At 35.5% G+C, this 16,597-nt stretch overlaps 1 protein-coding gene across 2 annotated transcripts in view; it reads right to left on the reverse strand.

Moving 5' to 3' along the window:
- Positions 1 to 2,530: 2,530 nt before the first annotated feature.
- Positions 2,531 to 16,597, reverse strand: part of LOC126251465 (breast carcinoma-amplified sequence 3 homolog) — a 112,251-nt gene continuing 98,184 nt past the window's right edge. For both annotated transcript variants that reach the window (XM_049951900.1, XM_049951901.1), the window contains exons 10-12: positions 8,836 to 8,984; positions 4,928 to 5,077; positions 2,531 to 4,497 (exon numbers count right to left, since the gene is read on the reverse strand). In XM_049951900.1, the coding sequence (XP_049807857.1) occupies positions 2,786 to 4,497; positions 4,928 to 5,077; positions 8,836 to 8,984 (2,011 nt within the window). In that variant the 3' untranslated portion in view covers positions 2,531 to 2,785. The remainder of the gene's footprint in view (positions 4,498 to 4,927; positions 5,078 to 8,835; positions 8,985 to 16,597) is intronic.

The raw sequence follows: 16,597 nt of genomic DNA on the forward strand, positions 1-16,597 counted from the left end.
ATGAAATTGACTACTTGGTGGCTCAGGGTGCCTGTCCATTGCTCTGTGTGCCATCTGGTCCCAGAAGCAAGCCAGTGTACCAGCACTATGAAATGCTATAAACTGCAGGAGTTGATATATCAGTGCGCCTCTTGTAGGGGACAACAGATGAAACAATGAGTGGGAGGGGTGGGTGGTGGTGGTGACATGAGTATGCTTGATCCTTTCCCCTCCCACTGCCCTCAAGTTACCAGGAAGTAAGTTCATCAGTGCTCTCTCTCTCTCTCTCTCTCTCCCTCTCTCACACACACACAAACACACACACACACACACACACACACACACAACCACTGACGACTGCCAGAACTGCATTCAGCCACTCTAAACTGACTTTGTCCAAGAGTAGCTGTTGGTCAGCCTTTTCTACAAGCCTGTTTGCAGCTCAGCACTACTTCTATCTAGCATTACTATTATTATTATTATTTTTATTATTACTACTATTTATTTCCTTTTGGTTGCATTTCCTACACTTCACAGGCTCCCATTTTCTGCTGTTCTGATTTTAACATTCATTTGTACTTTCTGTGATATTTTACCTTACATTTTTACAATTTTTGATCTTGTTTAGTTTATTTTAGTAAACATTATCATTAGTTTAGGAAAAAAATCTGACCCTGTAATATGAATTTCTCAAATGTGTTCATTAAGTTTGGGGCCACACAGTTCCAGACAGGCTTTTGATTTTATAATTACTTGATTTCCTACTTACTGTAGGTTCCAGTTTCCTATGAAAGACTATAGGCAAAACCTAACTGCTCTGTATTTTTTTCCAATAATAAAAAGGCAAAGTTTTAATTAGGTGGCTTTAAACCAGCAACATCCCAGTGAGATATGGAGATAATAGATGCAAAAGATGTTTATCAAAGTTGAAGGTAATGAAAATGATATCATAAGCATAGTTCATCCAGTTCTGCTCATGGGCAGAATATCCTAGAAACTAGTGCAATTTTAGCTAATTTTTGGTGCTGTAGCTTCACTCATTCATCGAAGAATGAATATATAAGAAATACTAAAACCAGAACTTCAACAATGTCTTTTGCATTGCACATTAGAGAGCATTTCACACAATAATTCTGCATGTTCCAGCCACTAAGAATATGAATGACTAAATATACATTAAGTAATATGTCCAGAAGTGAAAATTGACCACACACTTCAAAAATTCTTTTATCTGTTGGAATATGGGGACCTATAAAAATATGTTTTTGTACTGTAATATTAATGAGATTCTTGTGGCGGACTACAGCAATGATAAAATTTATTTCTTACCCATCAGTTCATGCTTTCACAAATTTCTGTACATCAATAACATCTTGTTACACAGTTGCAAGAAAATTGTGTCCAGCCTGGGACTCAAACTTGGACACCGTCTTTCATGGACCATCTAAACAGACCACATGTACAATCTAAAAGCTGGAGCTTTCACTATAAAAAAGAGAAGTTTGCACTACCCATGAGGCAAACTTGACTGAATTGTTTGGAAAAGCACTGCCCACAGGCAACATGTGTACATCAAAGTCCTGATAGCGAATTCAGCAGTTGTGACTTGTCACACAGCACATACTCCAGTGAAGAGTACAAAAATTTTGTACCACATAGCACATACTCCAGTGAAGAGTACAAAAATTTTGTACCATCTATACTGCTGCGTGTCAGTATTACAATAGTACACAGTTATGTAATTATGAAACTGCTACAACTATGTTTCCTCATGAAACTGTTTTCTCTCTTTCCTGTCATGTATCACAAGCTTCAGTGCTTATCAAATGTTTTCTAATCTCTCTCATTCAGGAATAAAAAATTTTGGCACACAAGACTTTTGGATGACTTGCTCAGAGCACATGTAGAAATTTTAGGCATTATCTTGTAGGTTCCAAACTAAATTAATCGCTTGCTGACTATGGGCATGTTTAAGATGACAAAGAAAATAAGATTCACCACTCATATCATAGATGATACAATGAACACATCTTATACAAGATAACAGTTTAAGAGCACACACACATGCATACTTCTCTTACTGAATATCATTTATCATGAACTTACATGATCACCGATTTTGTTGGTTTGTCACATAGACAGAGAGCTTTAGATATCAGAATCTTCTTGTTGTACAATAATAAATTTTCTAAATCCATTATACACTACCACATAACAATAATGTAATATCACAAATATGGAATAAAATCCAACAAACTGATTCAAATAATGAAATCAAATTCAGCAAAGTAAAAGTAACATTATTAAAGTTCACTTAGTGAAGCTCGAATAAAAATAATTTTTTTGTCAAGATATCAAACAAGACGTTACTTTTAAAGTAAATATTTCATAGAGCTGCCTGTAAATAAATATGGCAATAATACTGCAATGAGTAATAGTGAAACATATTTCTACATGAAAATAAATATAGTGACTGACTACTCTGCATTGTCTGCAAAAACAATTATTTTACAAATGAGTATTGTATTAGATACAACAGTCATCATGAATAAACTCACACATTCTTTGTCAAGTGAACAGCCACATAATATAACATTGTTTAATGTACATGCACTTGCAAGTACATAGCAACAAATAAATAATAATAAAAATCTATCAACTAAACTGACATTATTGCCTAGGCACTGTATTTATCTGACTAATGTAATCTCAGTTCAGATTTGGCTAACTGCAAGTTTAGCTTTCACAACCTCAAGATCGAAGTCAGACACTATTATAGAATTTTTCATTGTTACTTTTCCTTCAGTTATCTTCTCTTTTTCTTAGACCGGCGACTTTTCTTTATAGACTGTGAAGAAGTATTTCCAGTATCACTTCCCACTTCGTCGTCATTAAAAATTACACTTTCTGACACTGATTCAACCTGGGAATCAATCTTATGGGGAAAGAGTGTTTTTTCCAAATTATCTGGGACCAGCCCTGATGGCTCTTTTACACAATCATTGTAATCATCTCTTAGTGTGATACTAGCATCTATAGATTCTGAAGTGTCAATAAGAGATAAAGAAGCTGTGACAACTTTCTTCTTGAAGGTATGATCAGAAATATCTTCAAAGTGTGAGTTATCGGGTACCAGTTGCTTCTGTGTAATTCCATCTGGAGTTAGAATTTCAGTATTTATTTCTTTGACATTAGAAACTTGGGACCAACACTTTTGAGGTGGTGGTGAACTATTTGTGAAATCACATTTTTCTGCTTTTAAAGAAACTGCTTCCCCTGTAGTGCTGTCACTATTTTCTAATTTTGTAGATGAGCTTGAACTATCTGATTTACCTGGCTGACAGTATTGCTTATCTTTGGGAGGTGTAGCTACAATTTTGCTCCATAACTTTGGAGAAGGAACTCCCACAGTTTTATTAGTTGAAATATTGATGTCCTCCAGATTCAACACTTGAGACTCAGTTTCTGTCTTTGTGGAATCAGTCTGGCTTTTACGAGTACCTACTTTGGCAGCAGAAGGCACAACACTGCTGCTGAATTCTGTATTAAATGTAGAAACAGAACTGTGAATATCGCCAAAACTTGAATTTCTTAAATCTAAACTTGGGAGTGTGCACTTGTTTTCAAGCTGTATCTGTGATTTTAAGTTACAAAAATATTCCTCTTTACTGCTATGTAACAAAATATCTTCTTGCTTTACAGGCGCAAGATATGAATCATTAACTTCTTTGGTTGCCTGTCTATTTTGAGTTGTCTCTGAATTTTTTTTCCTTGCATCAGAGGTCTCATTTTCTTTTTTAGCAACAATGTTTGTTTTTACATTCTCCAAGGCAGGTCTGTCAGTATCTGTAACTTCCAACATCTCAATAGTTTGACTACATTCTTCATCACAATATTTTGATGTAGTATGAGAATCCATCACACAATTTTTCTTTGATTTCATATTAAAATCCATGCTGTCAGTGCTCATTTGTCTTTCTGTGATACTATCTAAGTTCATTCGCTTGTGATTTTTTTCCTTTTTTTGACTACCAGCTACAAGGTTTCTTTCTTGTTTTGTAGATTCTTGTTTCAACTTTGATTTTTTGTTATTTGTTGACTGAACCACATCTCTCATCAACAATTCATTTTCCAAACATGTTTTATCAGACGGATGTACTCTCATTTGCAAACAATTTTTCTCAGTAGATGCACACGAAAGATTTTCTTGTTTACTTTTCTTGCAGTTAACCCTGTCCGTAGTCACATTACCCACAGCAACAACTGCATCATTAATGCAAGTGCCTACTTCATGAACATTAGGCTTCACTATTGTTGGCCAATGCATGATATTTTCTTCCTCAGAGGCACTGTTATTCACGTTCCTCACTGATTTATATGACACCATGGTGGTTCCTTCCTCATCCGAAGGCACGGACACTGTTATAACTGTTCCCACAGGGTTCACAATTTTTTCGACGGGAATTGAACATCTCTTGCCTATGGGGCTGCTTCTGTTTCCAACGACCATTCTTCTTCCTTTGAACAAAGAAAAAGCCAGAGGCAGGTGTTTCTAAATTGTTGTTAATAATGGAAAACACAATTTTCAATCTAGAAAATTTATAATGACTAAACTATTTAGTTGTACTACGCATTACAAAACAATAACAGAATACATTTCTGAATCTATTTTAATTACATGATGCACATGACTGTAGAAATTTGGAACACTTGACATTTAGTAAACCTGTCTCTGGCTAGTTCTTGCTCAGTAATGCCATTTACCAAAGAAGGCAGTTACTTCAATAAACATTACAACAATTGTCTACTGAATCCAGAATGATTCCAAGAAACAACTTAATTTAAAAATTAAAAATAAAAATTCTTGAACAGCAACAGGTGCTACAGAACTAGCCTACACCAGTCTATTTACTTAAGATACATTATATTACATTAAGTTGAAAATTACCTGTGTCTCGAATAGCTACTCCGGGGCTTTCCATCATGGCATCTGCTAGATCTTCTCTTAATTGTATTTCACCAGGACCTGCAGAACCATCTGAATCCACACCATCTCCACCATACACTTCCATTAATCTTGGTGACTGCTCATAACTACCTGCAATACAGTGACTGAGTTAAAATTTCAAGTTAATTATATGAGTAGTAACAACTTCAGATAAGAAAACTTATTTCACAACATTATAGAATACTTCAAGATGTTGCAGTTATAAGTCACACCTTTTTATCATATAAGAACAGTAGCATGAAATGACAGAATAAATTGTCACACACACACGCTGAAAGACTTCTTCCACATTTTGGTAAACAGCAATAATACAGAAAATTAAAGGTATATCTAAAGACGTTCTACCAACTTTTTATCTTTGTAGCATCAATGAATGAAATGGAAAAATACTGGTGAGGATGGATGTGGGAGGGGTGGAAGCGTTAATGCTGACACTATATATGATAGCTTGTTGAGTTGAGTATAAATGTAAATGTAACAGGTACAGATGTTTTACTTGAATTTTAAATAACTTATAGAATGTACATTAATATATACTTATGTTTATATTTTTTAAAGTTTTTGTCCGGCTGAATACATAAGCCTACCATATTTACTCGAATCTAAGCCGCAAATTTTTTTCCGTTTTTTGTAATCCAAAAAACCGCCTGCAGCTTAGAATCGAGTGCAAAGTAAGCGGAAGTTCTGAAAAATGTTGGTAGGTGCCGCCACAACTAACTTCTGCCGTCAAATATATGTAAGCGCTACACAGGCATGCTTTGCAGGCACAAAGATAAATATTGGCGCCAAAACTTCTGCGTCAGTAAATAAATTTTAAAAAAGGTGGAAAACGAGCTTTTTTCTCCGCCCCGAGTTTCGACCACTGCATTTTCATACATTATCCAACGAAGTAAATAAATATTTCGTATTGTTCATCTTCGAATGTAGCAGCATTTCAATGTACTATGAAAATCCGACTGGCAAGATTGTTTGGGATGTTTGTCAATATGGCCAACTCTATGTTCTGAATTTTTTCCTACCTGTGAGAAGAGATGGTTGCTAATAGGAACTTTTATGAATTGTGAATCATATGCAGTATTCTCTTCACCATAAGAATAATACGGATATAAACATTTTGCCATGTATTCTTTCGTGTTTGCTGCTATCTCACTTAAATCCTTCTGCCTAATAACCTACGAAACTAGTGTGAGACAACAACAAATGCGGAAGAATATACATATCATGTCATGTTTATATTCGTAATATTCTTATGCCTAACAGTGATACAATCAGAAATGAAGCACGGCAATTGACTAGATTTTTAAATCTAAGATGACTCTAATTGCTGTGCAGAATGTAATGTACACGAGAGGCGTCTGCAAAGATTTTCAAACAGAGAAAAATTTTTGCTAAACTCTCGTTCAGAACATCTATCATACGCAGTCTATTATTTGGTTCTTGTTGATCATTATCAAAGAAGGCAGCAGTGTAAGTAACAACAAATACCAGTCTCTTGCCATTGTTTCACTAATGAGACAATTCCTCTCTTTTTTTTTTATTGTAAGCGGTGGTAGTGCGCACAAAAGCAAGCCATGCCGCGAGCGGCGACAGGTCGTAAACACTCATTATCAGAATGCGTCAAACAATGCATGGCAGAGTACAATAATGCATTTTCAGCTTAGAGTGACGTAAACACCTATAACAAAGAGAGCAGCACTTATCAGATCAAAGAAAAATAGGCAACCGATTCCAACCAGAAGAAGCACGTGAAAAAGGAAGGGTATCCGTATAAACACAGACAGAGCGCCTGACGCATAGCAATGGCTACCTGGTAAAGCTTAACTGCTAAGCTTACGACTTGAACCAAACTACTGTAGCTGTATTGTCATTCATTCGACCTAAATGGTGTCTCATATTACAATAGACCAACTTTGTTTCGATTTGAAGGTGCGGCCTACAACTTTTCTCTCCCCTTGAATTTCGAGTCTGAAATTTCAGGTGCGGCTTATATTCGGGAAATTTTTTTTCCCTTGATTTCGAGTCTCATTTTTCAGGTGCGGCTTAGATTCGAGTAAATACGGTATGCAAGTTTTCAGAAATCCATAAATAGATATGAAATAATAGTATATTTTTTATTTTCTGTTAGATCTAAAATGTTTTTTAAATTATATGTTATACACATAAGAAAACAGGAACTCGAATCAAACATCGTACAAAAATAAATTTATTGGAAGCATCAACCTTTGTTTGTCCAAGAAAAGAATAAAATGACTGAACAAACTATGATGAAGAGAAACAAGCAATAATTCAGCAAAATTTCATAGTCTCCTAGTAACTCATTCTTTCATTTATGACCAGTTTATTAAAAAAAGGTCAGGCTGCACTTTACTAAGTATTACACTAATCTGCAGAGGAGCTTTATCACACTGAAATTGCAGAAAAAATTAAAAAGTTGAACAAAAATCCATGTATTTCAATAGATTCCATCATGAAGGTGAATTCTGAAGAATGTGAGTGAGTACACTGACAAGACAAGTAGATGTCAGGAACTAATTCAGTACACAATATTAACAATTAATTATCATTAAATTATTATATTATATTTGTGCTTACACACACAATAAATGGAAATAAATTAGCAGGAAACCCATCTATTTGCTAACTTGATTCTGTATTCTGTATTATTTTTGTGAGTGGCTTTGCTTTTCCAGCCCCCCCCCCCCCCCCTCCCCTTGTTTGCTTTTGTCTCACATCTATGCAGGTCAGCTTGGTTACACCAGAATTTGCACGGTTAACTGAAGGGTTGGCCAGGATCACTTCATGTCACCAGCCCATTACTGCCCTAGGGGGAACATATGCACACCACTTGTCTGTGTGTAGTGTTACCCATATGGAAATGTGTGAACAATTTCTAAATGCTTGAGAATTGTGTAACTGAGGTGGGTCTTGGATACTAACCCAGTATTCACCTTGTCAGATGTGACAAACCACATACAGTCTGCCGTGAACACTAGCCTTCAATGTTAAACTGCCGGGAGGATTCAGTCAGGGAGCAGTAAACCTGCAGGAGTCCCTGAAGCACCATGCTAACATATGCAGCTAATTGGGCAGGTATCTTTGTGATTGGCTTATAAGGTAAGTTTTAACTTTCTTTTGAATTTACACTAGTTCCTTATTCCTTGTTGCAGAAAACTTGTTGATGACATTAAGAACAGTATATAGAATTTCCTGTGAATATTGTGTTTGTAAACATTATGTATCATTCTTATTGCTCACTAATGTGGAAAAAATAGATGATTTACTTTATTTGTATTACCCAAAAATCAAAGTCTTTAAAGAAGTTAAAGTACGCACAATGAACCAGCATCATCATCCTCACATTAACACTATAAGATATACAAAACATAAGAAAAACTGTAAGCAATAGCCTCATGTGTCACATTCAGCTGATTTTAATTTAAAACTGTAAGATGGCAAAGTAAATTTTATCCCTGCCTTGAGGAGCAAAAAAGTAAGTAGCTCATGTCTTTTATATTTTTAAGAAACGCACAATTCTGAGAACAGAATATCAGTTATGTCTCAAGTTATTTCAAGCGATCCATAAAAACCAAATGAAAAGTTTCATACCAAGGACATAATTATGTTTATTCTTTATTGCACAGTGACAGCAGTTAAATACCACAGTCCAGTCACTGATTATAGTAAAATAAAAAAACAACACTTTTCATTTCATTTATTATTATTATTATTATGTTCTTTCTGACAAGTGTCAGGCAGAGTGATGTAATATAGTACATGTTACACAACAATCTAAAGGAACAATAGCTACTTTACAAAGTTAGATAAAAAATTAGGAATAATAGACATACTACTTGATCCCGATTCAATTAACACTGGTACTATAGGTCGAGTTCCTCCAGTTGAAATGGGCATGTTCATTGGATTGGATCGTGCTGGTCGTGATCCAGTTCCATTGCCTATATCCACAGCTTCTGCCTCCAGTAAAGAGAGGGGAGTGCTAAAGGAAAAAAAGGGAAACTTAGTTTTGTGATTGTATCTGCTAACCTACCTATTTATTTTGCATATTACACTACATGGATAATGCACTTAATTCATACTTGATCTCTTGCAAATAAAATAAAATTTAAAAAAAAAAAGTAAAAATTTTATTTGTCTACGAATAATAACCCAAAGACTTTGCTCCTTTGAAGATAATTCTATATTATACACATAGTGACAGCTTAGTAATTACAGTTCAAACTGACGCAATACACAGAGCAATAATGAGCATGTCTTGGAAGATGGAATAAATAGTGATTCTACACTTTCTTTACATTATTCCTCTATCAAAAGATAGCCCAAATGTGGTTTATAAACTGCATGAGGGATGACTACACTTCCAAGAGCAATTTTCCCTCTGCAGTGGAGTGTGTGCTGATTTGAAACTTCCTGTCAATTAAAACTGTGAGCAGATCGTGACTCAAACCTGTGACCATTGCTTTTCATTGGAAAGTGCTCTATCAACTGAGCTATCGAAGCACAACTTACGACCTGATCTCACAACTTTACTTCAACCAGTACCTTTTGTCCTACCTTCAAAACCACTCAGAAGTTGTTCTACATAATTTTCAGGACTGGCACTCCTGGAAGAAAGGATATTGTGGGGAATTTGGTGGGTCACGATTTTGGCTTCGATAGCACAGACAGTATAGCCCACAAAACATAAAGATCCCAGGTTTAAGTCCCAGCCCAGTTCATGGTTTTAATTTGTCAGGAACTTTCATATGATTACAGTACTCATCCATTAAAACACCAAGCACTGGACAGAGCCATAACAGTCTCAGGGGCTTATTTTCCTAAGTATGATTCATAACAACAAAACAAAGAAACTATTAATAAATTTTTCTTTTTAAAATTCAGTCTTGATCACACCATGTATGCTACAAGAACATAGGTGACCGGTTTCGGTCATATCACAGACCATAATCAGACCTGTAATTTAATTTGGACAGTAATAGAAACCTTACTAGATTGACAATCAAATATGACAAAATGCTTATAAGGATAAATTACAATAAGACCTGTTATACCCATGGCATCCTTCGAAAATGGTAGGTGGAGCACTCTTCTCAGCTGCTGTGATGTCAACTGGTGCCAGCAAGTGACATGCATACTCTTAAATGTGAAGATGCTCCATCTACCTCTTCTCCCTCTACCTCACATCAACCAATCAGTGTAAAACGGTTTCACATAATCATCAAAACGTAGAAAAACAAAGTACAATAATAATATTATGAAATATAACTCAATTTTTAATAAATCAGTTAAAAAGTGTATGTAATATCGGCCGGCCGCTGGTGGCCGAGCGGTTCTGGCGCTACAGTCTGGAACCGCGCGACCGCTACGGTCGCAGGTTCGAATCCTGCCTCGGGCATGGATGTGTGTGTTGTCCTTAGGTTAGTTAGGTTTAAGTAGTTCTAAGTTCTAGGGGACTTATGACCTCAGCAGTTGAGTCCCATAGTGCTCAGAGCCATTTTTTTGTATGTAATATCATATCACTCTGCAGCTTATCATTCCATTATTACATATATCTCCAGTGCCAAATAAAGTTAATATAAGACAGACAGACTGACTCTAGCATAGGTGTATACTTGCAGTCAAGTCACAACTCACATATCGATATGATGCCGCAATGCCAAAGACCTTCACAACATCGTCGACTTTGAAACCATTGTGGTAGTACCACCTTAGCCCATAGGGGGCACACTGAGTATACATCATCTGTACAGTTATTTTAAGATTTTAATTGACATCTTATACAATATTTAAGTAGTTACATGGTTGTAACGAGATATTTTATACATAACTATTTTCATGTTATTATTGTACTTTGTTTTTCTACGTTTTGACGATTATGTGAACCCGCTTTACACTGATTTGTTGACGTGAGGTAGAGGGGGAAGAGGTAGGTGGAACATCTTCGTATTTAAGCGTATGCCCGTCGCTTGCTGGCACCAGCTGACATCACAGCAGTTCAGAAGAGTGCTCCACCTATCATCTTCGAACGATGCCATGGGTATAACAAGTCTTATTGTATTTTATCCTTATAAATATTTTGTCATATTTTATTGTCAATCAAGTAAGGTTTCTATTACTTTCTAAATTAAATTACAGGTCTAATGATGGTCATGTGATATGACCGAAACCGGTCACCTATGTTCTTGTAGCATACGTGGTGTGATCAAGACCGAATTTTAAAAAGAAAATTAAAAAAATTTTTTTTTATCACTGTCCCAAAAATGTTGATTAAAACTGTTCAAAGAAACTATTACTCTTTTCTTGACATGACGGTTGAAGTAGAGAGGATATAAAATGTAGACCGGCAATGGCAAGAAAAGCGTTTTTGAAGAAGAGAAATTTGTTAACATCGAGTATAGATTTAAGTGTCAGGAAGTTGTTTCTGAAAGTATTTGTATGGAGTGTAGCCATGTATGGAAGTGAAACATGGACGATAAATAGTTTGGACAAGAAGAGAATAGAAGCTTTCGAAATGTGGTGCTACAGAAGAATGTTGAAGATTAGATGGGTAAATCACATAACTAATGAGGAAGTATTGAATAGGATTGGGGAGAAGAGAAGTTTGTGGCACAACTTGACCAGAAGAAGGGATCGGTTGGTAGGACATATTCTGAGGCATCAAGGGATCACCAATTTAGTATTGGAGGGCAGCGTGGACGATAAAAATCGTAGAGGGAGACCAAGAGATGAATACACTAAACAGATATTGAAGGATGTAGGTTGCAGTAGGTACTGGGAGATGAAGAAGGTTGCACAGGATAGAGCAGCAAGGAGAGCTGCATCAAACCGGTCTCTGGACTGAAGACAACAACAACAACAACAACAACAACAACAAGAATCGAATTAAACAGGTTTGATAAAAGTAGGAATTATACAAGTGATGAACACACTAGTATAATACTTAAGGCTTAATCATAATCAGGGAATGATATTGGTATGCATAATACAGTAAGTTTAAAATAAGATGCTAATTTATTTAGTGTAAGTGATATCATGATCAACTTTTGACTGTAAAATTATTTATTTGCGCAAACCACTATTGGAATTTTAGATATGTGGCCTTTATCAAATGGACAAATTGCAAAATGCAAGAAAACAGTTCACATGCAACAGCACTCACATGATGCTATGTGTACGGCAGTTACATAATTAACACACACACACACACACACACACACACACACACACACACACTACTTACTTCTTACTTGAGCACATATCAAAATCCAAAGAAACATCTGATATATATGCATGTCATCATCACGTTTGTATGTTGGATCTAACTAAATGAATGTGTTTTTTAAGAGCGGTACTCTGTACCCCACAACAATGGTGTAAGTTATACATATTTTTGCAGTTAACATCTTTTACACAAATCACATCAAATCACTGCTTGCATAGTGATTGTCTTTAGTGGTTCCCACTGAGGAGTGGGAAGTCACCTCACAATACAACCAATGAGTGGCAACAATTGAACAGCAATAAAATGATGTTTGATTAAGATGACTAACTGGGACTTGAGACACACACAAGACAGCAGCTGACCACCCAATGTTTAATAAGCATTTCGCTCTGAAGCATGGAATTTTTAAAATATTACTCTAAAACTCTTCGGCAGTATATAAAAACAATGTGTGTAGAACAAATACTAGATACAGAAGATTATGGGAAACACTCTACACTTGAATTAGCAACTGTTATTGATAACTTATTATATTCATGTTACAGAATTATTTGCTCACTATGATTGGGTTCATTAAATGTAAGCTACATACACTGTTAAGTCTACTGACATGAAAAGGTATTGCATAACTGGTAGCTTTAGAAACATACAAATCAATATTTTCAAACTTCTGGCACATTTCTGCTTACTTGTATCTCCATGTGTAATTTTCTGAAAGAAACTCATCATTTTTGAGCAAAAGTGAACACTGAGAATTATATGTACTGTTCATGTAAATTTACCTTGTAGGTGTCTTTTCAAAACAAACCTTCACAATATGTAAATTTATCGTCAATAATAATCAATAAAAATTTAAAAAATCGAGGGAAAAAGTAGTGATGGACACAGTTGTAATTCTAGAACCACAACGTAATCTAATTACTCTTCACTGTCTCAGAAGGCGTTAAATATGCGGCCAAATTAATCTCGGATCATTTGCCACATATATAATATGTATGACAGATAACAAAGCCAATTTTACATCTAAGCTGAAATCTTTACCCTCAGATCCTCCTACAGACAATTTTTTAAATTGAAGATTAGTACTACATATACTATAGAAGACAAAGCCATTTACCTGGCCATAAAACTTAAGACATTTCATTAGTAACACGAATAATATCAATGATGAATATGTTTCTTTCTGTTATATTTAAGCCACACTACTATTTAGTAATATGTAAATAATTATTATGCATCCATATACACAAACAAAACATGTCCATTATATTCCATAAACTGACTTTTTCTACATGATTGAAGTGCTAATAATCAAGAGATCAACACCAACTGCCATTTACGAGTGCATCAGTTACACACTAAGCCTGACAGAAAAGATACAGGAATCAACAGGAGCATTTATTGACCAATCAAAAGCATTGGACATGTTGGATCATAAGATTTGCTGTCAAGGTTTGAAAAATACAGTATTCGAAGTCTGTCCAACAACTGGATCAGTTTCTTCCTGCGCAATCGTAAGCAAGCAGCACGCATCAAGCGCACAAAGGTCAACTTAAAAACTATCTTTCAACACTTTTCAGACTATAAAGCAATTAAATATGGTGTACCCCAAGAACCAATAACGAAACCCTTTCTATTACTTCTGAACATAAATGATCTAAACTTAAATGTGAATGCACATAATACGATCATATTTGCAGATGACACAACAATTCTTCTACAAGGGGAAAGTAAAGAAGAATTACAGCAATCAGTAAACACTGTTGCAAAAGACTTAGCATCTGGGCATAGAACAACCACCTTGTAATAAATAGTAAACAATCTATTGCACTAAAATCCCACAATGCTCCAAACAAAGATATTTTATCCCATTTATCTTTATCAATGATGAACCAACTGGTAACAGTACGGGAACCAATTTATTAGTAATATGGTCGCAAAGCAATATAAAGTGGAATAAACAAATTGAATACCTTAATGCGAAAATAGAGCAAAATATGCTACCACCTTTGCTAGCTAAACCTTCTGTAGTGAGGAAATAGTAATGAATGCATATCATGCCTTCTTTCATTCTCACCTTAACTATGGGTCAGTTTCTGGGAAAACTCTAAATCAGCTATCAGCACTTTCAGACTACAAAACAGGGTTATTAGAATCATGTTTGGATGTAAACTTCGAGACTCGTGTAAACCTCTATTTAAGATCTCTGGTATTCCTCGTTTAACATGTACCTCCATTGAGGAAACTCTTATATTTTATAAAATAAATGTATTGAGTAAGGGCTGCAGATTGAAAAGGAAAGAAAGGAAAAGAAAAGAAAAGAAAAGAACATGATCACTTTACCACACAAAACAAAAACTTACTTATGACTTAAATCAACAATCCTTGTGCCAAAACTGCACTTTCCACATTGGAGTTAAACTTTATAACAAACTTCCTGATAACATAAAATCAACTACTGAGGTCAAAATCTTTGGGAAACCTTTAAAGACATATTTACAACATCACTGCTTTCACTCAACTGAACAATATTTAAATTTATGAAGTGTGCTATGTAAATACTTAACATATTAAGTGTATTATTCTAATTTTAAATAAGTATGCATAGAAATCACTTTCACCTGTATACTTATAAACTGACTTGTCCAATGTCTTACGCATAAGATGCTTCCATAGACAACAGGACCAATAACATACAATATACAATGGGTTATGGAATCTATATAATTAAATGGCTAACCTTAGACACTAATCACCCAGTGCCAGTTGCAGGTTGCAGATCTAACAGCTTCCAGGAGCACCAAAACTTTGATTTTCAATATTACATACACTTGCTGACCGAATTTAGAAACTTACACTGCTCCCATAATCTGCTCATTAAGAACTGTAATCTTCTCTTAAAAGTTTAATGCAACATGTCAAGTATTAACAGTTAGGCAGCATTACTCACAAAACTCAAATTACCCAGACCTTATTGAGCCAGTATTGGAGAATGAGAGCACCTAGTGACTTCCAACAAACTCTATGAGTAATATCAAACATTTTCAAAGCACTCCCCACAAATGATGAAAGGAAAAATGTTTATTGTGTACTACATTTTTGCTGTTCAAGCATAAAAACTGGTGCATCAAGCATAATATTCCACTTTATTACTCCTTTACTACTATCTTTATTTGCAACACATTTTGCAGACAGAGTCCACATACGAGGTCTGTTCAAAAAATTCCAAAATATTCGTAATTTCATTCCAATGGTGTGTTGGGGCAAAATGTGGTTGGCATCCTAGTACACCCCTGTATTTAATGTGTAACTGACGGAAGTTTCACTGTTGTATATCTGTTAGTTATTGCCCAGTGCTGTATCGAGTAGAACATTGTGTCATACAGTTTGCGAATTTCAAGATGGTAGAGTTAGAAAGAGAAACGTGTCTGCATAAAATTTTGTGTGACACTCAAGAAAACCTTTACATACACACACCAAATCAAGCAGGAAGCATGGTGATGAATGTTTAAGCCATACTAGGAGCTAGAAATGGTTCACACAATTTAAAAATGGTCGGACAGAAGTTAAAGATGACCCTCGTCCACGATGCTATTCAGTGTCTACCGATGATGCTAAAGTCAAGACTGAAATGAAATTGCATGTGCCAATCAAGAACTGACTGACTGAGAGATTGCAGAACAATATAACATTTCAGTTGGATCATGTCATGAAATCCTGACACAGTATCTTGGAATGCATTATGTTGCTGCCAAGTTTGTCCCATGGTTCGCAGTTCAAGACCAGAAAAATCATTGCCTCGTATTTTGTGAAGAGCTTTTCGATCACACAAATGAGAACAAGGTGTTCCTTAAGAGAATCATAATTGGTGATGAGACGAGAGTCTATGGTTATGATGTTGAGGTATTGAAAGGATGAAGATTTGCGAAGACAGACGAGATAGAAGAAAATTCGCAGATGGTGCTGCATGCGATCCAGCAAAAGACATACCAAGACTGCTTCTGGAAGTGGAAACAGTGTTGGGAGCAGTGCATCAATTCTGAAGGAAAGTGTTTCAAGGCAGTCCATGCACAATAAGTAGAAGGCAAGCGTAGAAAAGTTTTGTGGACAAAGTTCCGGAATTTTTTGGAGAGACCTTGTACACCACTGAATATACCTGTAAATGTATATCACTGTATGGCACATGGATCAAGAGATACAATGTCATAAACATCAAGGTACATGAAAAACTAGCTTTTGTTTAAAATGGAGCACAAATTACCCACTCTATACTCATCTAGTGTCTGATAATGACAACACTCAGTGACTTCCATCAGACATTTAAATAGTTTGAAATGTTTTCTAATTTTTTTTCTTGCTTACGAGGTGTC

This window comes from Schistocerca nitens, chromosome 4, assembly GCF_023898315.1.
Source record: "Schistocerca nitens isolate TAMUIC-IGC-003100 chromosome 4, iqSchNite1.1, whole genome shotgun sequence".
Lineage (NCBI taxonomy): Eukaryota > Metazoa > Arthropoda > Insecta > Orthoptera > Acrididae > Schistocerca > Schistocerca nitens.